Source organism: Ursus americanus, chromosome 4 (assembly GCF_024610735.1).
Source record: "Ursus americanus isolate L20-20 chromosome 4, mUrsAme1.1.p, whole genome shotgun sequence".
Lineage (NCBI taxonomy): Eukaryota > Metazoa > Chordata > Mammalia > Carnivora > Ursidae > Ursus > Ursus americanus.
The window spans coordinates 94,330,460-94,355,079 of NC_142130.1; the positions used below are offsets into that span (position 1 = coordinate 94,330,460).

The 24,620-nt window shown below is 45.2% G+C and overlaps 1 protein-coding gene across 2 annotated transcripts in view; it reads right to left on the minus strand.

The window, feature by feature from the left end:
• DSCAM (DS cell adhesion molecule) overlaps nt 1–24,620 on the minus strand; it is a 718,005-nt gene that overhangs the window by 201,611 nt on the left and 491,774 nt on the right. For both annotated transcript variants that reach the window (XM_087861321.1, XM_087861322.1), the window contains exon 11: nt 20,202–20,375. In XM_087861321.1, coding sequence (XP_087717447.1) covers nt 20,202–20,375 — 174 coding nt within the window. The remainder of the gene's footprint in view (nt 1–20,201; nt 20,376–24,620) is intronic.

Below are 24,620 nucleotides of genomic sequence, written 5' to 3' on the forward strand. Positions count from 1 at the left end.
CCTGGAAGAGCAAAGATTCACACCTCAGTTCCTTAACTTCTTCCTGCATGAGGAATCCCCAAGATGCTGGATGTTTCATGCTAAAATCGACAGTCCCAGGCAAACCAGGATGACTGATTACCCTGTATGTGACCTTGAGTCCAACTTTAACCTTATGAACACCAGTTTCACCATCCGAAACAGGGCAAATGCAGAGACCCAAACTGCAGCATCGTCATGTACTGGCATGTAAGTGTACTGAAAGTGTCTGGTATATTCCCTAGAACAACCTAGAGATTCAGTAATAGTCTTATAAAAATAGTGTTCATGATATTTCAATTAGAATAAGATGCCTCTAAAAGTAGTGAGATCTGTCAATAGACACATACAAGCCGAGGCCAGATGAGACCCTTACTGGGTGGCTGAAGGGAGTTGAAGCCTCATGCAGGACCAGGGGACCAGCTAAGCTCCCTTCCCTCTGGGGAGTCCGGGACTTCTAGGAGGGACGGTCTGCAATGCTGTGAACAAGGATATGTATGAACATTCCAAAAGGTCGAGGAGGTTGTCTGTGCAGGCAGCTGTTGCTCTGAAGTGTGGGATGAGCCAGGTTTCCAGGCACAGGGGTGAGATGAGAACTCTCTTTGTGGCCTGGATGCTGGGATTTAAGTTTGGGGAGTCCAAACTTGAGGTGGTCATGACCTCATGGGGTAGCACCGTGGTTCTATGCAGCCAGGAAAGAGGAGAAACACCCCCACCATGCTGCATATGCTGCATGATGGAGAGGGAGGCATGCAGGCCCAGGAGAGGGACAGGCCTTGAGGCATATTGTCTGCTGTGGTGAGTGAGCCCAGGGGTAGATCTGGCTGGTGAGCAAGAGATTTCTCCCCCACTGGAGGCTGCGTTGAGAGACTGTCCTCTGGGAGACAGACCGCGCTGGGCCAGGCTGCGTGAGTGAGAGGCCCCCACGCTGACCCGGGTCTCAGGCCTGGGTGGAAATGTTCTGAATAAAGGCGGTGGCCTCCTTGTTGACTTTTAAGTCCCAGCACACCATCGCCCTTGTGCTGTTATGAAGAGGTTCTGCTCACAGTGACTGTGACTTCACAACCTTTGAATTTAAATTCAAGAGTATTTCTGTCCTTGGCTGGGTCCTGCGGTTCTAGAGCTCGGGTGGGCAGAACCCCTCTAGAAGGCTCGGGATTCATGGACTCTGTGGCGAGCTTCATCCATGCAGTATCTTGGAATATCTAAAAACATTCCTACAAGGGTAGGGGTTTAAAGGAAAAGTCGGGGGCATGGGTCAGGAGCGTGGAAAAGGGGGACAAAGGCCATTGCATTTGAAGATGTCAGGGGGAGGGATGGGTGCTCTAGGCCAGGGTAGGAATACGGTGCTACGTGGTAAGCTGGGAATGAAAATTTTAGGCTGGCTTGATGCATCTTCGGTAGTTGGTTTGAAATTGTTCTAATATCCCATGTTCACAGCGGACGTACGTGATGGATGGCCGGCTAATGCAGTGCCACTAGCAGGTTATTTTACACGTCCTCCAGAAGGATCAACCCAGAATTTCTGAATCCCCAGACAGCCTCACCGTGGCCTCCTTTTATCTCCGTGGCTAATCAGTGAAAGGGCAACATGCGCATCAAGACACCGCTGAAGTGCCAGCGCCGGCTGGAGGACGGCTGCTGTGCTGCGCCGGGTGCGGCCGACGTGCCCAACCTCGCTGCTAATGAGAGCATTTGAAAGAGTCCTGACATGCCACGGCCACGGGGGCTGCCGGAAGTAATTAGGTGCAGCTTCAGTGGAGGGCTACGTCGTCTGCACATCTAAGACTTGAGTGGTGAAAGGGGGAGGGTGGGGCTGTGAGCGTTTCTACCTGCCCCAGCGTCTCTGAGACCTTCTCCTTCCCAGCGCCCTTCCCTGCCCATCATGCCAGTTCCGGGGGCTGCCAAGGCCGCTGAACACCAGCTCGCTCTCTATCTTGTGACGTCCTGAAAGGCAGGGAGGGCCTTTCTGCACATTCCGGGCTCCCATATCCTTGTTTGTTGCCTATACTCTATTATCAGTGGAATATGTGCAGGACGCCAGGTTGTTGATGCAGCTTAGAAATTACGAGAAGGCAAAACTGGCTGCCAAAGACGGGGCCACACAGACATAGCGCTGGAGTGTGATGGAAGTCCCTACAGAGCACATATCGCAAGAATACTGAATGACAGAAAAATGTTGACGGTATGGAGGTAGAACTGGGTAGGTTATTCATAGAGCTAACTGTCCTTTCCTCTGCCTTGTCTTTAGAGCTGGCAGCCCCTAGGAAACCTGTGATGGGCAGATTCTGTGATGGCCCTGAGTGACCCTGCCTCTGGAGCTCATACCTCCCAGGAATCTCTCCCTCTTGAGTGTGGGCAGGACCTGTGACTCTGACCAACAGAGCATGGCAAATGTCATGGGATGTTGCTTCTGTGCCTAGGTTACATTTCCATCTTGTGACTCTCTTGCATGCTTTGGTAAAGCAAGCAGCCATGGTGGAGACATCTTCATTGCAAGGAATGGAGGGAAGGCTCTGGCCATTGACCAAGAAGGAACTCAGGTCCTCATTGACCAAGAAGGAACTCAGGTCCCCTAGCTGGGGAGCAATGAATCCTGACACCAGCTCCATGAACTTGGAAGCAGGGCCTTCCCTAGGTGAGCCTTCGGATGAGACCTCAGCTGTGTCTCACACCTTCACTGCAGCCTTGACAGACACTGAAGAAAGCTCAGGTGAGCTGTGATTGACTGCCTGACCATGGACTGGGAGATGATAAATGTGGACTGCTTCAAGTTGCTGAGTCTGGGATAATTCGTTACAAAGCCACAGAAATGAATATACACCCTCATGCAGTAAAGGTATGCATGGTGGGTCTGTGCTTTGGTAACGCGCAAAAGCTGTCAGGAGTCTACGCATGCTTAGGACTGCCTGGGCGAGTCTACTGAACTCTTGGCTCAAGTTAGGAAGGTCATTAGCCCATAGATATAGATATAAAGAGCCCCATCTCATATCAGTTGTATCAGCAACAAATGAGATGTTACTGTTTGACTCCTTTGTTTCTTTCACATTTTTCATACCTTGGGCAGGACAAAGAGGAATACTTCTATGGGGTCGCCTTTAAAACACTGTATTTGAATTTCGGGATCAGGGAAGATTTTTCTTTTCTCTTATCACTCCATTTTAAAAAGATCTGGGAACAGGTGTAATTATTATAATTGGAAAAAATATTTTTACTTAAAAGGGCTAGCTAGGTGGCCAAGAACATACCAGTGGGTGCTGAGAAGGACTTCTGCTATTACCTGCTTTCATTTCTATGACTCAAGACTGAAGATCAAGGTGTCCTATCCTTCAATTTTCAAAAGAATACCAAGACCAGATTCCCATTAAGGACTTACTAAACTTTGCTACTTACAACCATTACACTGGACCCCATTCCTTTCTAGTGCAGAAAACATTCTATGGGGGACATAGAGAAGGAAAAGGAAATTGTCCCAAGTTATGAGAGAGTGCTAAGGCTTGTGTCACTTGTCCCCCACCCAAATGCAAGTGAAGGAGTCTACTAGAGAAACTCATAGTGGCTGGGAGTGCCAAACCAGTGGGAGAATGAAATTCATGCTCCCCAGTAGCTACTTTCTGCCCTCTTCTGCCATACGTGAGTTTATGCTAATAAACTTCAGGTAGCTTGAAGTAGGGCCTGGGCATGCCACAAGGACAGAGCGTGTGATTAGAGGGTTGGAATTTTCAGTCCCACGCCCTGCCCTCTGTGGAAAGGAGGGCACTCGAGATTGAGTCCATCATCATCTAATCAATCATGCTTCAACAATGAAACTTCCGTAATAACCCGAACAGCAAGGCTTGGAGAACTTCCTGGTTTTGAACATATCAGTGTCCTGGGGTGAAATACGCCTCAACTCTATAGGGACAGAAACTCCTGTACTCAGGACTACTCCCAATCTTGCCCATGTACCCATTCTCCTGGCTGGTCATTCCTATCCTTTTTAATAAAACATTAATCTTTAAGCATAGTTCTTTTGTGAGTTCTGTGAGTCATTTCAGAGAACTCTCAAAACCGAGGGGGTCAGTCATGGGAAATCCCTAATTCATGGATGGCCATGCAGAAGTAGGTGGCCTGGGGACTCCACTTAGTGCTGGTATCTGAAGTTAGGACAGTCCTGAGGAACTGAGCCCTTTAATTTCTGGGTTCAGATGCTAACTGCGGGTAGTTAGCATTAGCGTTGAATTTAATTGCAGGACACCCAGCTGGTGTCAGAGAAAGGGGTTGGAATGTAGGCTACAGGTTTTGATGGTCATCAGGTATTAGAGAAATCACCATAGCTAAGGTAATAAAGGCTCCTTTGTCCCTCACTATCTCCTCCTATAATCCCCCCCTCCGAACAAAAGACCAGACGCTCCAGCCAGGGGGAGGGATGAATGTCATAGTTTAAACCTGACCAGCCATTACTGCACAAAGGAGTCAGTAGAAAGCTCTGGGACCTGTCCAAGAAGTTGTCACAGGAGCTTTAACAGAACCCAGCTGAAGACCGTGGTGGCAGAAAATGAATACTGGTTCACTATACTTCCCCCACGTCCCACCATCAGGACCAGACTTTTCAGTGTGCACGTGACTATAATATGCAGCCAGCAATATTAAATGCATTTGATTATTATAATCACAAGGCTTTCTAACTACCAAAGGCATACATCATACCTACCTCCAAGGGATCTGAGGATCAAGGTGACTGGCGTAAATCCCAGGCCTCCAGCCCCAGCTCAAGACAACTCTGGAGGACCAGCCCAGCTTCAGAGCACCGTGTGGCACCGTGTGCTGAGGCCCTGCTTGCACCCACACCCCAACTTCTCCCTCTGCTCCTGCTCCTTCCTGCCCTCCCTCCTAGATGGCTGCTAATTGGTGCTGATCTCGAGCACTCCCCCACCAGCTTCCTGTCCCCAAGTCCCCACCTCAGGGTCTATTTCTCCTGAAAGCCACCCTATGACACACTGTCTTTGTTTTTTCACCTTCCATTTAAAAGCCAACTTCCTGGGGTGCCTGGGTGGCACAGTGGTTAAGCGTCTGCCTTTGGCTCAGGGCGTGATCCCGGCGTTATGGGATCGAGCCCCACATCAGGCTCCTCTGCTATGAGCCTGCTTCTTCCTCTCCCACTCCCCCTGCCTGTGTTCCCTCTCTCGCTGGCTGTCTCTATCTCTGTCAAATAAATAAATAAAATCTTAAAAAAAACAAAATAAAAATAAAAGCCAACTTCCTCAGAGTCTCCTCGCTTATGATGCGCGTGGCATGTACGGAGTGAATTTAGTGAATTTCCCTCGTGCCACTATCCTTGCTTTTAACGACACGTGTATTCATCTGGTTGAATTATCAGTGCCAAGCCAAAACCCGCACGAGGTGAAGGTGCCCTGGTTTATTCACCATCACATCTGTAGGGTGCTGCACAGAGCAGAGTATAGACAGCATATTCAACATATAATTAAGGAATGGACTTGTCAATAAAAGACGTTAAATCATGCTAAGCAGATGATTCCCGAAGATTGAGCTTTTTGGTCCATATTCCTTTCTATCCACCCATTCATTCAACCACTGAACACCTACCGTGTACAATGTGGTGTGCTGGGTATTATGGGTCAGGTAGCAATAACTTGGCTTCTGCTGTGTGATTTTTGAAGCCAGCTGCTACTCTGCACCTTGCTGTTTTGGTCTGCGGTGGTGTTAGACAAATCGGTCATTGGCATTCAGCTCTTTTCTCCAATGGGTCTGTCAGGGCCACGAGGGCAGGGACATTCAAAGTCCTAGCTCACAGCAGGTGCAAGAGGCAGAATAGTGGTGCCCCAAAGATGTCCACACCCTAATCTCTGGAGCACGTATGTTACGCTTCATGGCCAAAGATCCTTTGCAGGTGTAATTAAGGTTGCTAATCACCTGACCTTAAAATAGATGATTCTGAATTATCCGGGTGGTTCCAATGTAATCAGATGGGCCCTGGGGCCCTGGCCCTTAAAAGTGGAAGAGGAAAGAGGAAGAGTCAGTTAATTAGATGCGGCCACAGAAGAGGCACGAGGAATGAGGTCAAAGGACAGTCAGGGAGTTTTGAAGTGTGAGAAGGACTCAACCCACCCTTACCAGCTCTGAGACGCAAGTGATTCTGTGCAAGGGACCCAAAGAGGTTTCTAGGGGCTAAGGGTGATCCCAAGTGACAGCCAACAGAAACAAGGACATCAGATCCACGTCTGCCAAGAGCCTGAGCGAGCAGGGAAGCAGCTTCTGCCCCAGAGCCTCCAGGAGGCAGTGCACCCCGACACCTGACAGCTTCATTTTGGTCTCTGTGAAATGTAAAGCAGAGACCACAGCTGAGCCCACCAGATTTCTAAACCTGCAAACCCTGAGATAATCAATGGGTAGTTTTTTTTTTCTTTTGAGTTGCTAAGTTTTTGGTAATTTGTCCTGGCGGCCAGAGAGAAAAAAAGACAGTAGGCATCCAATAGATATTTCTGACTTTAGATTTAAATCTGGGTATTCCCAAATTAAAAGGCAGCAGACCCTGAGTATTTATAGAGAGAACATTCTCAGTTCCAACTCTTAGTAAACAATGCGGAATGTCCATGGCACGTTAAAATGCATGATTTGTGGAGGGAGATGTTTAGGTTGTGAGCGCTGCAAGGCATGTGTGCAGAAATGCGAGCCTGCCTGAGCAGCCGGGCCTCCTGCTCCAAAGTCTGCATCAGTCAAGGTCCTCCAGAGAAGCAGAACTGATGGGAGAGACATACAGAGAGACAGATTTAAGATAGGAGCAGGCTCCTGCAATCGTGGGGACTAGAAGTCCAGAACCTGCAGGCCAGGCTGGAGGCCCAGCTCAAGTCTGAAGGCAGCCTGGAGGCAGACTCCCTTCTTCCTGCAGAAAACTCAGGCTTTTCCTCTGAAGGTTTTCAATGGGTTGGGCGAGGCCTACTCACACTACGGAGGGAGATCTGTTTTACTCAAATACTATGGATTTCAGTGTTAATCACATCTAAGAAATACCCTCACAGCCACATCTAGCCTGGTGTTTGACCACACGACGGGGCACCATGGCCCAGCCAAACTGACATGTAACGATCGTCAGTCTACCCCTTGTCAATGGCATCCACACACATCTCCTTAAACTGCACTTCATCTCCAAATAAAGGTGACAGCAAGGTCATACTTTCACCTAACAAGATGCGTCTATCCCGTATAAGACCAAAAACACTAATGCCTCCCCTAGAAGAGGATGCAAAGACCCTGGGGGATGTCCGCTCTTTTCTTCGCTATTCCGTAAATGTCACACTATGATGTTAACTCAGTGCATCTTAGGTCGAATGATGAGCGGATAAGAGAGGGACGAAAACAAAGGTAACTGCTGTGTGTAGGTGTGTACAATGTCTATATCCATGTATGCATTTGCTGTATGCACGTGCACGCACACACTCGTGCCCAACCCACCGCCTGGCCCCTGCCTCTCCTGCAGGGGTGGGACTGCATGAGAAGAAGGGATCACTTAGGTAACCCTAACGCATGAGCACTGACACCCGGTGAGGTAATTATTACACCAGTTTCTACAGCTGCAGGAATGAGTTTCCAATGGCACGTGAGAATGGCAGGTTCACAGGAAGTGTCGGAAAATAATCCGGGGGACGACTCAGGAAGCATTCATTTTCTTAATGATCATGCATGTTGCCGACATGGCCAAGGCCACACAGAACTGGCAGCACGGTGTGATGACAGTGACAAAAGCAGGGAACTGTGTACTCACTAGTGCAATTTAGGGTCAGAGGATGCCTGGTTTTCCTCTTCCAGAGGGACACGCCCTTCCCTTGGTGCTGATCGGTAGGCTTTACCGACAAGTGTCTTTCTCTCCTCTCTCCCGTTCAGAACGAATGGCTAAAGCCTCAGAATGCGAGGTGCTTCCTGACTTGACTCTGTTTCCATTTCTCAGCAAGGGCCCGTTCTGTATCAAATCTATAAAGGAGCCAGAGAAGACGAGGCACTTGTGCTGCCTCTCTGGGGAAAAATACTGTTCTCCAGTAGCACTCAACAGCATACAGAATGTGCAGAAGGGAGGAAAACCTAAAAAACCTATATTCTGAACTCCCCCGTCAGGGTCTTCTGTGGTCTGGCCTCTGCTCTCCGGCTCCCTCTGTCCTGCATGCTTTGCACTGTAAGCAGTGGGGAGAACCTATGACCCAGGGCCTGGAGGAGGCTATTCTCAAAGGACATGAACCCAAGAAATTGTTTCCATGCTGAATGTCCACTAAGAGATAATCCAATGCACACAGTGAAACATGATGTACCATTAGAAAGAATAAGCAGGAGCTGTGTATTTATCTAGAAAGACCACTAGGATATGTTATCAACTAAAAAAAGCAAATCAACCAACATATGTTGTGTGTTTTCATTTTTTTAAAGGAGAAGCTGACACATACAGAGGCACCCGCTAGGAGAAAAAACAGAAGAGGCTGTGCCATTAGCCCAGACTGAGTGCCACATCTGTGCTGCTCTGGAAGGACTTTGTCCCCACTTCCTTGAACTCTGTTCTTTCTGCCGGCAGCATCACTGAAGGGACACAGCACATTTTCTCCTGCCTCAGGGCCTTTGCACTGGCTGTGCCTTCTTGGAATGCACACAACTTCTTTCCTATTCAGTAAAGACTCCACTCTGAGCAAATACAGAAGCTAAGTAATAAGAAGCAGGAAGCAAGATGGGAACTTCTCAGTACAGACCAGATCCCACAGTACCTCCCAGTGATGAGAATCATGTCACGCCAGCAAAAAGTGGTGCCTCTGGCCCCTAAGTGGGGCCTCTGGACCCTCCATTTCCTTAGAGAGAAAACTAAAATTAGAATCAGATGGATACCATTTATCTTATAGTTCTCTTTAGGGAGAACAAGAGTATGGAGACAGCTGTTCTCAACCCATGCATCTGCCACGTGTATAACATCATGTACGGTCCTTTGGTGTGTAATACGCAACTCTGACAATTACAGTCACACTCTGGGGCCCAGAATCAGCTAACGATCGGGGGACCTCTTCTGATGAGGAGGTTCTTTGTGGCCTGTGTGTTTCCTCCTCTGTAATGGCCTTAAAGTCGGCAGCTAAGTAGGCAGACGCTCACATGTGAATGCCTCGCTTGAGCAGGTGGCGAAGCATGTGGGGATTTCAATGAATAGGTGGGGAAACAGTATATCTGAAGGCCCACTGCCAACCTGGCTCCTTGTTTCTGCTGCAGCCTTAGCTGGAACTGCATAGAGCAGATGGCTGGTCACAGCCCTGGTGGCCATGGACATCCCACCATGACCTACCATGGCATTACACACGTTCATCAGCAAGCTCTTCTCCGCAGCTGTTGCCTTTGGATGTGTCCTAACATGAGTAGTTCAGATTGTCCCTGCAGAGGGTCAAACCTGGAGTCCCCAAGAGAAAAGTGAGCCTCACAGCCCAGGCACCATATTCTACATAGAAAAAATCATCAGAGGAAATCTCCAAGCCTCGCCTTTCCGCGAGCTTATTTCCATGCACATGTTCACAAGGTCCATGGCAGACCAGATGATTCCTGACCTTGCTGCTGCTGAGCTTGCAACAAAACCCTGGCCTGTGGCCCTTGAGGACATTTCTCTGTAGCTGCTTTTCTTTAGGCGTGCCTAAGCAAAACTATCCATTAGCTTCTGTGTCCTTTTTGAGATGAATTGCATTAAAACTAATGAAGCGATAGCAATGATTAAGAGCATTGAAGGACAGAAAAGTAGCCCCTGACGTCCAGGAGCTGGCTGGGAACTCCCAGGTGGGCCTGGGTGCTCTCTTGTTGAGAGTAAACAATTTCACAAAATACCGGCATCAGACCAGATCGCTCTGTGGTTGAGACGGATCGAGATAAAACACACCCACTCCATCATGTCTGAACACAGGCAATAGCATGAATGTTGTCCAAATAAACCACAACGTGACTAAACATCCACTGTCCTGACTACTGAGAGTAGTTGCAGATCTTATTTTTAATAGTAATTTTTAATTATGTTATGTTAGTCACCATACAGTATATCCTTAGTTTTTGATGTAATGTTCCATGATTCATTATTTGCATATAACACCCAATGCACCATGCAATACTTGCCCTCCTTAATACCCATCACCGGCCTATCCCAGTCCCCCACCCCCCTCCCCTCTGAAGCCCTCAGTTTGTTTTCCAGAGTCCACAGTCTCTGCAGATCTTTACTAAGCTTTAGCCTGGCTCCATCCCTCCCCCCTTGCATTTAAGATTCATTAAGATGCCTGATCAAGAAACTGCCCCCATTCCTGACAGCATCCAATCTAGAGCCAAGCTCAGCTTTCCTGATCCTTCACCCAAATCACCTAATACAGACCCAGCCATATAATACATCCTTTCCAGCACCTTCTTATGGAGACACCCCACTGGCACCCCATGGTGTGTGTTCTCCCTTATGTCAAGAATAAACCCAACGTGTCCCACTGCCTGTGTGGCTGGTGTGCTATGGCTGCAGGACTTCCACAGAAAGGACGTGGGGGTGCAGAGGTTTGGGAATCCAGCTCCGATGCCTGACTGACTCCCTGGCACATGGCAGGAACTCAGCAAATGTTTGTTAAATGAATGAAAGACCTAAGCAATGGCTTTGACCATACAAATAATAGGGGGAGGTGAAAAAATATATATAAAATAGCATATGGTCTTCAAAATCCTGTGGGGAGAAATAAGAGTCTGGGTTCTGAAATTAGACAAATTAGAAATTCAGCAAAGAAATATATAAAAGGAACTAAATAAAATCCTAGAACTGAAGAGCACACTAACTAAAATGAGAACTTCAGTGCATGGACTTCATACACACTGGAGACAGCTGGAGAAAGAGTCAGTAATGGTGAAATAGATTTAAAAACAGGCAATCTGGGGGCACCTGGGTGATACAGTCAGTTAAGCACCCAACTCTTGGTTTCAGCTCAGGTCATGATCTCAGGGTCATGAGATTGAGTCCTGCATCAGGCTCAGCATGGAGTCTAAGATTCTCTCTCTCCCCCTCTCCCTCTGTCCTTCCTCCACACCCTCCCAAATAAATAAATAAATAAATCTTTAAAAAAAAAACAAAAAACTAAGCAATGTGATGACAGAGGGAAAAGACTGAAGAAAAATGATGTAAGTATCAGAAATCTTAGTCCTGGGCCAATACCAAGTGGACTAACATGTGTGTCCTAGAGAGAATAAAATAACAACAGAAAATCAAGTGAAAAAATAATGGATGAAACCTTCTCAGGTTTAAAAGTCCAGATTTAAAGATCTCAGGTTTAAAGCAATTCCTCAACCCAAATCAACATAAATACAAAGGAAACAGCATATAGGTACATCCCAAACTCTGAAATCCCATGAGAAAGAAAATCCTAAAAGTGGCCAGAGAAAAAGGACCTATCAAGTGTAGGGGTGGTAACCCTGAATTGACACTAATTCTTAGAGAACCAAAACATTACCCTGGTCCTCCAATCAGGGGCTTCTACAGGCCAAGGGGCAATGCATATTGTCTTAGGTTCCATTTACAGTGGACCTAGTGAGTCTTCAAATCCATCCTGTGGTTATTTCCCCAGTTCCAGAACATCACAGTCGATAGGAGCAGAATGCCCACATGGTTCTCAAACTGTTGAGTGAGGGCTATTATAATAGGAAAGGCCAAGTGGAAGCCAGGAGAGCATAGTAAACCAAAAACCAAATGGCATTCCTGGAAGGACTGCAGAGATTAGCGCACTGGGGAAATGGGTGGTGGTGGCGGTGGAGATGGAGCATAGCAGGAGGGTCCCATCAAGGAGCACTGGACTCCACCAGCTCAGCGTGGGGGCTGGAGGGATCCTTCTGGGTTTCTAACAGGCAGCCTTTCAAATTATAGGCCATGAGAAGCAGAATCTAAGCAAATCTCTGAGCCCCAGGGGCAGACACAATCCACCCAGTGCCCTGGGGCTGCTGCAAGACCACCACTTGCTCTGCTGGCTGGCTCTCTTGCCTCCCTGCGCCCCTCCTCTTAAGTCAGACACAAAAAAGAGACTTTTGAGTGTCAGAATCAGACAATAGTCATGTTTATCATAAACTGCAGTTATTGTTGTTGTAATACTTTTCCTCTGTTCAAAATCTTCCCATGGTGTCTCATCATCATTGAAATAAAGTTCAAAGTCTGACTATGGAGCTAGCCCCTGCCTAACTCTCTTGGCTTCATTGTGTACCCTGCACTCCAAACACATAGGCCTGCTTGGGTCCTCAAACGTGACCAGTTTCTACCTCGAGCCTTTGCACTTGCTATTCCATTTGCCTGGAATGCTCTCTTCAAGCATACACACACCTTATTTCCTCCCTTTGTTCTGTTCTCTGCTGGGCATTATGTTGCATACCTACATGCCTGCCATTATCTCCATGGAAATGTATACACCACGACGGTAAACTAGTTCTGTCTTGTTCACCCAGTATGCAGTATCTAGAACCGTCCTGGATGCTAGCAGGAGCTCAGTGGGTACTGTTGACTGGCCGAGTGGACAGATATGACAAGGGGCAGCCAGAAGACCAAAGGGGGCAGCTAGGCAGTGACCCCATGGCCAGGGACCAGATGGGAATGCAATCATCTCAGTGGGGGCCACTGTGGAGGGTGACAGCTAACAGAAGACTCAGAGCACTGATGCCACTGATGCCAGCACCCACAGAAGGCCGTGGGGGAGGAAGGATCTTAAATCAACCGAGAAACCCCGAAATAGCCAAGATTACCCCAAAAAGGCAAAAATAACTTTTCAGCTGCTGGGTAGAAGGGAGCCTCCAAAAAGAAGGAGGAGGAAGAAGCAAGTAAGGAAAAGAGAAAAATATACTTTCTTTTCCTTGGAGCAGTGCCAACCGTCCCAAGAAACATTTTTAAAAATGCTATTTGTATTTGTCATTCTCCCTCCACTGGGCACGGGCCTCCTGGCTCTGGGACCCCAGATGTTCCCCAGGCTTGCACATAGTCACTGATCCTCAAATGCCATTCCTCCCCCAGACCTGTTCTACCCCAACCTAAAGGATTATGCTTTATGAATCCCTATAATAGTTCCTCTAATCAAAGAAGGCTCCTCAGTTCCTCAGAGGTGTTTATTTCAGGCCGAATTAATTCCCAGGAGTTGCTGATGATACTGTCCCTTATCCATTTCGCTGGGATGTCTCCAACGGCAAATGAGAAACCCTGACCCACACTGTTTAGACAGAAAGGCAACCAAGTAATTGGTCTTCTCATTCAACTATGAATTCAGAGGTGGGGGATTCCAGATACAGTACATTAGCAGCAAAAATCCACTTTTCCAGTTTTCTTGGCTCTACCTTCCTCTATGTATCGGTTTTATCCTCAGGACAATACCAAAATGGCTGCCTCAGTTCAAGGTGCCACCTCCAGATAGGGTCAAGAATGAGAAGAAATGAGCCTCTCTTGCAGAGTCACCTATTACGAATACGGAAATCTTCTCCAGAAGATCTCTTCTCACCGTTCATCAGCCAAAACTGGGTATCATGCCCATCCTGAAACCAATTACCTTCAAAGGGAATAGGCTGCTCATGAGTTCTTCAGGCCAGAGTTCACATCCACTGGTTTAGACAGATGAGGATCCACCAGCTGCAGCCAGTGTAGTGAGCGTGAGCTCCCCTCAAACACAAGACTCCCCGAAAGATCTCTGTTATCACTGAGTGCGCTAGTGTTCTAGGCCTGCCGTAACAAAGCACCACTAACTGGGTGGCTTAAAACAACAGAGATATATTCTATCAGAGTTTGGGAGGCCCGAAGTCTGAACTCAAGGTGTTGGTAGGGCTGTTCTTCCTCTGAAGACTCTAGGAGAGTGAACTTCCTTGCCTCTTCTAGCTTCCTTTCACCTGTGGCAGCATCACTCTGGTCTCTGCCTGTCTCCACATGACCATGTTCCCCCTGTGTCTGTGTCCAGATTTCCCCTTTTTATAAGGACACGAGTCACACTAAAGGCCACTTCAATAAAATCTCATCTAAACTAATTTCATCCGCAAGTACCCTCTTTCTAAATAAGGTCACATTCTAAGACACTGAGGGTCAGGACTTCAATATATGAATTTTGGGGGCACACAATGCAACACTTAACCCTGAGAGATGAGACGAGGGAGACTGAAACCGGAGTTGGCAACAAATTACAGCTGCTTAGTTTGTCTTCCCATTTTACAAATTCCTTGTTAACCCCAAAGAATCTTCAGCTGGTAGAATATCAGGCTCATTTAAGAAGTGAAATGCAAATGCTTAGGTGGAATACAAGACACTCTACCTGGAAGGAACCACCACCCACCATTGGTATTACAGGCATGGAGGGTCTTCTACGGGCTCACAGTTGCCCATCCCCCCACGTTTCCATTCTTACTTTCCCTTTCTTCTTCCCATCTTCAGTTTCTGCACCCAAACATTCCCATGAAAACTGCAGATATGTTTGACAGCTGTGCTTCAGAGGGGAAGGGTGAGGGACAGGAGTGTGGTCATACATGTGGGATAAATTGGAGTGGGGGCTGGTGGACACTAAAGTCATGAAAATGTGTCAACTGGGTGTTTTTGAATCAGGGACACCTCATATTCTATCACAGCCCTAATTTGTCTTGTTTGGAGGGGGGCGTCATAGACGGGAATGCAGGAACAAGGATGATAACTGTAACAACAGTACTAACATCAACCACAACAGTGGCCGCCATTGCTCTGCATCAACCGGAAGTCAGGAATTATGCTGAGCGCTTCAGTCACGGCCCATGTCAGTCTTACAACAACCCCACGAGAGAGGTATGATTGCTGTCTCTGGTCTACGGAGGCCTGGTGAGAGGGTGAGTCGCTTGTCCCCGGTAATGCAGCTCAGGAGGGGTGGAGCCCTCGCAGGGTGAGTCTGGAGCCTGACTGGCAGCCAGAGTTAACATCACTCTGATTCATTTACATCACGTATGACGTAAGGCCTCAGTAAGTGTGGTCATGAAACCAAGATCGTGCAGTTATCAAAACCTAGTTTTCAACAGAAGCCAGTCTGCTGCCTGACTTATGGTTGCTGACTCCTCCTTAGCCCCTTATAACCTCTCGTCGTGAGCCTCGTTGCTTCTGGTCCAGTGCTCTGAGAGGGGCTGCAAGGAAAATACACAAGACCATCCAGGGTGCGATTTTCCAGAACAGCAGTTCTTGACCTTCTTTGCATCATGGATCCCTCTGAGGATATCAGGAAGACCACAGTGTTTCCTCTCAGAAAAAAACGTATTTTTGCACATGATATTGAGGGGTCCCAGAACGCTCATGGGATCAGCCATAGCCTACAGGAGCCCATGAGTCAAAGCTTGATTTAGAAGCTCCTGAATTAAAATATCAGGGAAAACAACATTGCACTAAGACCCACTTTGCTATCTTGGCAGTTTAGGGAACAAAAACATTTCAACTTACTAATGCTACATATTCAAACTCTCCTTCCCCTTCCTCTATAAGAACAAAACAGACAAAACAAGCCTTCATCTTGTTCTCAGAGGAAAGGGCGTCCTGTCAGTGTGACCATGAGGAGACCAGAAAGCATTCTGTGGGACTGGTTAAGGCCATCACAACTTCATGGAAGGGCAGCTTGGGGCCATGCTCCTCCCTTCTAGGCATCTCACAGAGTAATCGCCAGGACTAGAGGAGATTTTTACTTAGGTAACTAGGCATACGGTAAAGATCTGTGGGTCTCAGGGACAGAGTGTGAAAGCAGAAAGTCACAGAGATTGGATGGAATATCCAGGGGTAGATATGGATTCTCGGAGGTGGGGGCAGATTAGTGAACGCCATCTCCAACATCTCCTCCCTGGCAATGGCAGGACTTGGGCGTCCTGAGGTCCCATCACATCACCCAGGTCTGTCCAGAAATGGTCAGGCTCCTGGAGACTGACCAGAGCTGACTTGAACTGATGGGTGCACATGCAGTGAAAGGCCCGTGTGCCTGAATCCTGTCAGCGAGGGCTGCGGCATTGTCACCAGAAGGTAGAGCCTGGTCCCTCTGTCTTTTCTGCCAAAGCCCTTAACGACATCAGACTTTCCAAAGTCGCCCCTCCCACGGATCAGCATCACATGGACAGTGAATATACCTTCCCCTGGATCTTGGAAGTCATCTTTCCTCTTCCTTCTTCCTAGCCTATGACCTTATAATTTTCTTCTTCAGAGTGATTTTCTGGAAATGTCCCAGCACACACCACCATTGGTGTCTATGTTTTCTCTTTCTCTCCAAACAACAGGATCACCTACTATTTGCATGTGCTGGAATACATGTGCTGAGTGCTTTCTGTGTTATGGTATATCTTTACAGACGTTATCCCATTTAATTTTCATAACAACCCCCCGAGGATGGTGTGATTCTTCCTATTTTACAGGCTCAGAGAAGTAAAGCAATTTGTCCAAGATCACTAATGAGAAGAGGAGAACCAGAAGAAGAAGCAGACTGCTTTGGGTGCAATGCCAGAGGTGTCTCCACCTGACCCTGGGCTCCCTATTGATTACACCGTGCTTCACCCCTCCACGTCCACCTCACACAGTCTTTGAGGACTTCAGTAATTTTGACCCAGAACGTAGGGTTCCCTGTTTTTCCACAACAGGGTTTTCATTTAGGGGCTACTGCTTGAAGGTAGTCAAAATAGTGAGTACCACCGCAGGGTAGACTTGCTACCAGTTTTATGTAATAAATTCCAACAATACTGAGAAATTCTTTAGTGTCTAAAAGATTGTAGTTAACTGTTTGGGGAAAAGGGGAAGGAAACTTTGTCCCTTCTTTAGGGATCCCAGGCAATGGTTTTCCCAGGGGTTGGATAGTGGTGTCCCTGTTAGGCTCTCATTCCTGTCCTGCTACAGTTTGGATGGGTAGTTGTAGTTCATTTGGGATGGTTTTTCTGTGTCTGTATGGAATGCAGTGTGTGTGTGTGTGTGTGCGTGTGCGTGCGTGTGTGTGCGTGCCATTTTTAGGGCCGTATTACAAGATTAAAATAAAGGATGCCTGGCTGGCTCAGTCAGTTGAGCATCTGACTCTTGATTTCAGCTCAGGTCATGATCTCAGGATCGTGAGATCTAGTCCTGCATCAGGCTCTGCGCTCAGCAGGGAGTCTGCTTGAGATTCTCTCTCTGTCTCCCTCTGCCCCCCCCCACTTGTGTGCATGCTCTCTCTGTCTCTCAAAAAAAGAGATTAAAATAAAAGATAATGGGATGACGATTCCTTCTCTTCTTGATTCTACCTGGGTTTGGTGGGTGCACACTGTACGGGCATGCGCGGGGGGATGCGGTCGGCGTTTTAGCACATTCTTTCTCTCATCTATAGAAGTAATAACAAAACATTAAAGATCGCCCCTGATGGAAGTCTGGTTAATGTCAGATAAGAAGGGCCCAGAACCTGCCTTGCTGCGGTGCCAGGTATAATCCTGTTCCCCTCACAGGGACATGAAATCAGCAGGCTGTGCTCTGTGCTCCAACGTCCTCCCTATTTTCTTAGTGAAGCAGCTGTACACCAGGCAGCAGACGTCCTGCTGCTACGTGAGCTGCCGCCACGCATCCGTGCTAATCCACTTAATAGTCTGCTCAAATACGCACACAAAAAGCAAAGTCATCTCCCTGTTTGCTGTTGTTATTGTTGTTTTCACGGTATCATTTGAGAAACACACCTATTTACTGTATATCTGTATATCTCCTGTCTTTGTGTGTATATCTCTTTCTTAAATAATTTTTTTTTACTTTTCAGAATTAAATATTATGATTTTAAAGGGTTAAAAGGTTAAAAATACCAAGCACCTGAGGCTGAACTAGTTTACAAAAGCACCAAGTGTTATTAAAAACTGGTAAAATTAACTATTACATAAATGCACCTCTCTGCTAATAGACAGTATGGTTTGAAAGAATCTAAAATTGGCCAACTCTAAGAACCATTTCCCTTTGATGCTCCCTTTAAACGTTTACCTGTCTAACTTCCTCCATGTATGGGGTACAACATTCAGACAGAGTTACCAGTAGGTAAACAGCCGTGGGAGTTTTGTTTTCATGTACATATGAATGTATGTATTTTAAGTAGGCTCTGTGCCCAGTGTGTAGCCCAATACGGAGCTTGAACTCATAACCCTGAGATCAAGACCTGAGTTGAGACCAAGAATCAGACGCTTCGCCAACTATGCCACTCAGGGGCCTTGGGAATTTTTATTTCCTCTATCTGCTCTCTGTTCCCTCTCCCTCATGCACCTGTATCTACCTTCAGGTGCTGTAAGCGTTGAAATCCACTGCATCCTCTAGGGCTGAACTTAAATGCCACCTGTTTTCATCCTGTAGTCTCTGATCCTGTATGCAAATATAAACCACACCCTTGTCTGTGCGCCGTGTTCTGTACTTTTTTCCAGTGCATTCTACTAGACAGGCGTTGTACACACCCACCCTGATCATTCCACGAGAAAGAAAGTTCACTAAGGGCAGAGAGACATCTTTGTGGTCCTCCCCCATGCGTCACGACCAGCACAAAGGGTGTGGAGAGAGGAAATATGGGGGATATCAGCTTCTGGATTTTTAAATTCCATCCACTTGTACACATTTTTTCCCCATGAAGCTCCCCTTAATCCCTTCAAAATGACAGTTCTATCCTTCTCTGAAAGGCACGTCTATAGCACATATGATATTATTCTCCACCTTGCATTAATACTAGTAAGCTCTACATTCTTCCTTGTTATCTCCTCTTCCAAAACCTAAGCTCTTTTTACTCATGAGGGTAAAGCCCCTGGATGATATATTTACATCCTTCACAGGGCCTTGTATCTATTAGAGCACACAGATGTACTTGTGGAATGGGAAGATTTTTTGATTTTAAAATACATCCAAGTTATAAAATATAATCAAATTTATAAATCAAATGTATTTGATTAAATATAACCAAATTACAAAGTATATTTCTTTTACTGGGGAAAGATGGGTCAATATTGGTTCACATTGGCCCTCAGCTCTTGGGTTTCCTTAATATTTCATCAGTTTATTATTTTGTTAATTACCATTTCAACTTTGGACTTAGATGATATGACAATTTGTCTTTAGATGCTTGCAAATCAGTTCCTCCAGAGCATGAAATTTAGAGGTCAAAGTTATGTATTGGAGATCTACAAAACATATTTTAAAGCACCCCTATTTCAGAACTGTAATTTTTCATGATACGAAAGTATAACAAATAAATTGCTTGATATTTTCATTGTTACATTGGAAATAATGGACTAACTAGAATAAATTCTTAGTGAAATAGGATGGAGACCAGTCTCTGTGCAGCCAGCTTAAATATCTGTTTCTCTCTCTCTCTCACACACACACGGCACTTTCACTTTTAAATTCAATCCCCCTAATAAGTGTATGGTAGAGGTCCTTTCCAAACTATTTAATAATACAATTAAAATAAAAAAGAGAAAGGCTGATCAAAGCCTTGTCAGGAAGAAATCACAATTTATCCAGTAGAAAATTATATACTTGGTCAAACACCTAAGTCATTCGCCGTAAACTAGCTGCACAACTATTTGTTAAAAAGCAGCACTCAGTGAAAGTTGGCCCATTTTATGTCCTTTCTTTGGTAGTTCAGTTACCAAAGTACAAACATAATTTCATTATATGTTGCCCTCCCTATAAAATGGGTCAGCAACATGGACCCTAGGCATGGTGCTACATGTTGCCGTCTCATAGTTGTGTTTCTTTGGTAATGAGGTGTTTGGTCGCTTGATTTCATAAGAATCTTTAAAAGGAAACCTATGGCCAAGCCAGCTTGCAAATAATAAAATGCATGGAAACGGACCTCTGAAAGAGCACGTATGAGACCACGCATTAGGCTCTTCTGCAATAAAATCAACAGAGTAGGAATGTGGGTGCTAAAGGCAGAGGCCCACTCCCCTGCTGAGTTGCCCAGAGCCTGTACTCGTGGCCATGGGGCCCAAAGGGGGAGGAGCATGTGTCCCCCAATACCAGGGCACACGGTCAGGCTGTTGCAACTGGCTGGAGTTTCGCCCTCATCTTCACTTGTGTTCCCAGAAGAGCAAAACCTCAAACCTCAGTCGTAGCGAAGCTACGTGTGACCTAGAATGTTTTGTTTTGTTTCTAAAAAGTGTGTATGGAGACAATGGCAAATTGAAGCACAGAAAGACCTATTTAGGTAAAACAAAGCATTCTTCTTCCTTACTTTTGACCGTGAGGTACATGGACTTGCTGACGTCCGCGCCCACATCGTTGCTGACCTTGCACAGGTAGTAGCCGCTGTCTTCCTCCACGACATGCTTGATCAACAAGGACCCGTTGCTCAGGACCTGAATTCGGCCATTGAGGGCAATGGGTTGGAACTGGGGAACCCCAGCACCTGGAGGAGAAGAGAAAGGAGGCCACATGAGCAAATATGGGGAAACAGGGAGCTCGAGTTCACCCAGACTAGTAAAGAGAAGGGAGGGGTATTTCACATCCAGAGGGCTGTCACGGGATTCCCTCCCCCCCATGTGGACATTCCTGTTTGGAGAGAAACACATTTGTTTCAAATGACACTATTTCAAACTCTGGGATAAAGAGTAAGAAACATTACAGGTCGTTTCTACACAAAAAGCCAAATTTGATGAGTGTTAAGTAGATGATAAATTATTCAAAGACATCACTGTGGAAGGAGCACAGGAGTGGATGTCTCTCCTGAGACTAAGTAGAAGCCTTGTGTCCCCAGGGAATTCCTAGGAAGGTAAACAAGGAGTGCCCCAGGGACAGCCCACTGGAAGACTCTGCTTCCGGCACACACCCAAGTCTACAGAGAGAATACAAGTATTGCAGGTTTCCCTTCTAAGCGCAGTCATATTCCAGTCTAGAAACACATGCATGTTCATATCGTTTAATGTTATTTGAATAAATAAGTCAGATCATGCCACTAAGATAGCACGGTATTCAAACACCACTCTCCTCAGAGTATTGCATTCAAGGAGAAAATGCCATGGACGAGATATGCTGTGGTCATAGATGTGATAGGACTCACACGGGAGATCCCTATGGAACTAAATCTTTTAGAAATAATGAAAAGCAGGACTATGGTCTTGGGAGGGTTCTGGGAAGGTGATGGTTTGGATGAACCTGCTACGTTGCATGCCTCTGTGTGAGGGGCATTGGGTGGGACTAGGAGGGTAGGATCCAAGCCCTGAACTGCTGAAAGAACTTCACTATTTTGTGACCTGAGTCTGAGGATTGGGGGAGAAGGCACAGGGGTGAGGACCAATTGCATCGTCCCGGAGAAAGCCCACGACATGAGTCAAGCGCGTGCTCTAGAGAGGGCCTGCTGGTCTCTGGGGCCCCAGATGCCGTGTGGGAGCTGAGCACAGGCACGGTCACCTACTCCTCACGCAGGAAACTTCGGGCTTTACATCTGGGGACAGGAGAAGGAAGACACTTCCTCCTGTGGTCTCTGTGCCAAACTGACCCCTTACCGATTGGCATCCCTCAGCCCACAGTGACAGAGACTGCGGCTGTGCCTTCCCTTCTTTCATTTCTGCACCAGGTCTCAGCCCCACCAAAGGGACAAGGGAAATTTATAATGTACCAAGGGGACATTTCACACTGAATAAGAAGAACAAGAAGAATCCCTATGACCGGTGGTTTCTATCAAAACAGAACTGCTACAGGGGACACATGAAAACTTGAACTAAAAATACTGAGTTCCACTCCGGCTAAGGATAGAGGGAGACACAAAAGAATGTCACTTTCATTCTAACAACAAAAAAGAGAGGTTGTTAATCTACAAAATTATTCTTTTCTTTGAATAATTCAGGAAGTTGAAGGAGGTTGGTAAACTCAGTTGCAAAGAGTTAAAAGCCCTGCAAGGAGATGTGGTTGTATAAATAATTCCATCTTTGGCACAGGATGGGAGTTCAAGGACCTCGGCATAAAAGCAGGTAAGAAGTAAAGAACTGGCAATAAGTATAACTCTACTTCTCTTTTATGCACCAGGGCCAGCATTCAATAAAATATTGAGACACACGAAAAAGCAAGAAAAAAGAATCGAAGAAAAAAATATCAACAGAATTTGGCATGGAGCTCTTTCAGACAGGGCCTTTACAGTAATTACAATTAACATCCATGAATAGGTGGGGGTTCAGAAAGAATCCTGAAACTGTTAAGCTATATATATAACAGACAAAATGATGAATACAAAAACCACAATATTAGTATGAAGAAATCCTTAAGCTAATCAGCAAGTTAGACACAGCAGAGGAAAAAATTGGTGAATTTGAAGCTAGGTCAATGGAAAATCACCGAAGTTAAAGAAAAAGTGTAAGAGTGAGAAGTACAAAATGGATTGTCCTGGAGTTCTGAAACTATATAAAATGTTCTCATATTGAGAATTAGAGTCTCAAAAGGAGAAGAGAAAAAGGGGCAGAAGAAATAAGATCTGAAATGCAGAAGACTTGAAAACCACTATTAATCAATTTGATTTAACTGACATTTACAAAACTCTGCACCACCCAATAGCAGAAGACATACTGGTTTTGAGGACACATTTGACACTTGCCAAAATAGATGATATTGTTAGTCATAATACAAATGTCAATCGATGCTATGAGAAAAAAATAATACACGTTACGTTCTATTTCCACAGCAAAATTAAATCAAAACCAATTACACAAATACATCTGGAAAAACAGCCAAATGTTTGAAAATTAAACCACACATTTCTCAATAACTCATAAGTCGAAGAAGAAATTACCAGAGTAACTAGAAAAATACATATATTTTGAGTTGAACAAGGATATAAAAACAGCATAACAAAATTTGTGGGGTGCAATAATTAGATGGAAGTTTGTAGCATTTAATTATTGTATTAGAAAAGGAAGGAGATCACAGATCAGCTCTCTAAGCATCCCCCTTAAGAAGCTATTCCAAGAAGGGCAAGGAAAATCCAAAGTAAGGGAAAGGAAGAAAATAATAAAGAGGAAAACTGAAATTAGTGAAATACAAAACAGAAAGTGATAGAGAAAATCGATAAAACCAAAAGCCAATTCTTCGAAAAAAATATCACAAGTGAACCTCTAGCTGGACTGATGAAGAGAGAAGACACAAGTTACAAATAACCATAATGAAAGAGGCCAACCCTACAGCCCCTACTTGAATTAAAAGGATGATAGCAGCATATCAGGAATAGCTTGGTGCCAATGAATTTAACAACTTAGATTAAATAGATATATTTCTTGAAAGATACAAATTATCAAAGATCATACAAGAAAAAGTAGATGAAGTTAATAGTCCTATATCTACAAATTAGTTTATAGTTAAACACCTTCCATCAATAACACCCAAAGCCCTGGCAGCTTCACTAGTAAATATTACCTAACACTTACAGAAGAAATAAAAACATTTTTACACAAACACTTACAGAAAATGCAAAATCATTTTACAACTGGTTTTATGAGGCCAGCATCATCTTGATACCAAAGTCAGATGAAAACCTTATGAGAAAAGAGAACTACAGACCAATATTCCTAATGAACACAGACATAAAAATCCTTAACCAAACATTACCAAATCAGGTGTATCAACATACACACAACAATGTATCGCAACCAAATGAGATTTACTCCAAGAATGAAAGGTTGGTTTAAATTCAGAAATTACGTCAATGAAACTCACTGCATCAACAGACCAAAAAAGAAATAAAATATAACCAACTGAATAGATAAAAAAAATTTACAGAAGTCAACATCCTGATAAAACCTCATAGTAAACAATAAGAGAATGAGCTAACTTGATCAAAGGTTTCTACAGAAAACCCATAATTAAATCACATGTAATCAAAAAGAACCGCCAAAAAGTTGCTAGAACCGTAGTGGGCTTAGCAAAGGCAGGGGATAGATCAATACACACAATTCAAAGTTAATTTTACTTATACGTATATTAGAAACAAGCAACTGGAAATTGAATTTGCATCAAAACATGAAATGTTCAGAAATTCATTTGAAAAGATAGGTGTGAGACTGGCCCACTGAGAACTACAAAAGTTCTTGCCAACAATTAATGAAGACCAAAATACATGGAGCATGACACCATGCTCATAGATAAAAATTCTCAGTATTTTCAGACAGTAGGAGGAAATCTTTTTCCATGAAGGGCCAAATAGTAAATATTTTAGGCTCTGCAGGCCACACTGTTACAACTCTGTATTTCCGCCACAGGAGCACAAGAGTAACCATAGAAAATTCACAAACAAAGCAGCGTGACTGAGCTCCAATAACATCGATTTAGGAAGACTGCTTGGGGGCAGGATTTCATCTGTGCCCCACATCTGGCTGACATCTGGTTTAAAGGAATGGAAGAAGTACACGGCTATAAGATAACTGTAGTGTTGGAGGGTAGAGCATACACAAATAATAACATTTGGATTAGTTTTGTGTCACATATCTGATGTATGAAATATCAGAACATTTTAAGCAGAAAAAATTTAATTTCATCGTATTCATAAAGAATTCAAAATTAGGGATGAAAAGTTTTAAAGACATAATAGTATTTTTCTTTTATAATTGCAATACATTAGGGTGCCTGGGTAGCTCAGTTGGTTAAGTGTCTGCCTTCTGCTCAGGTCATG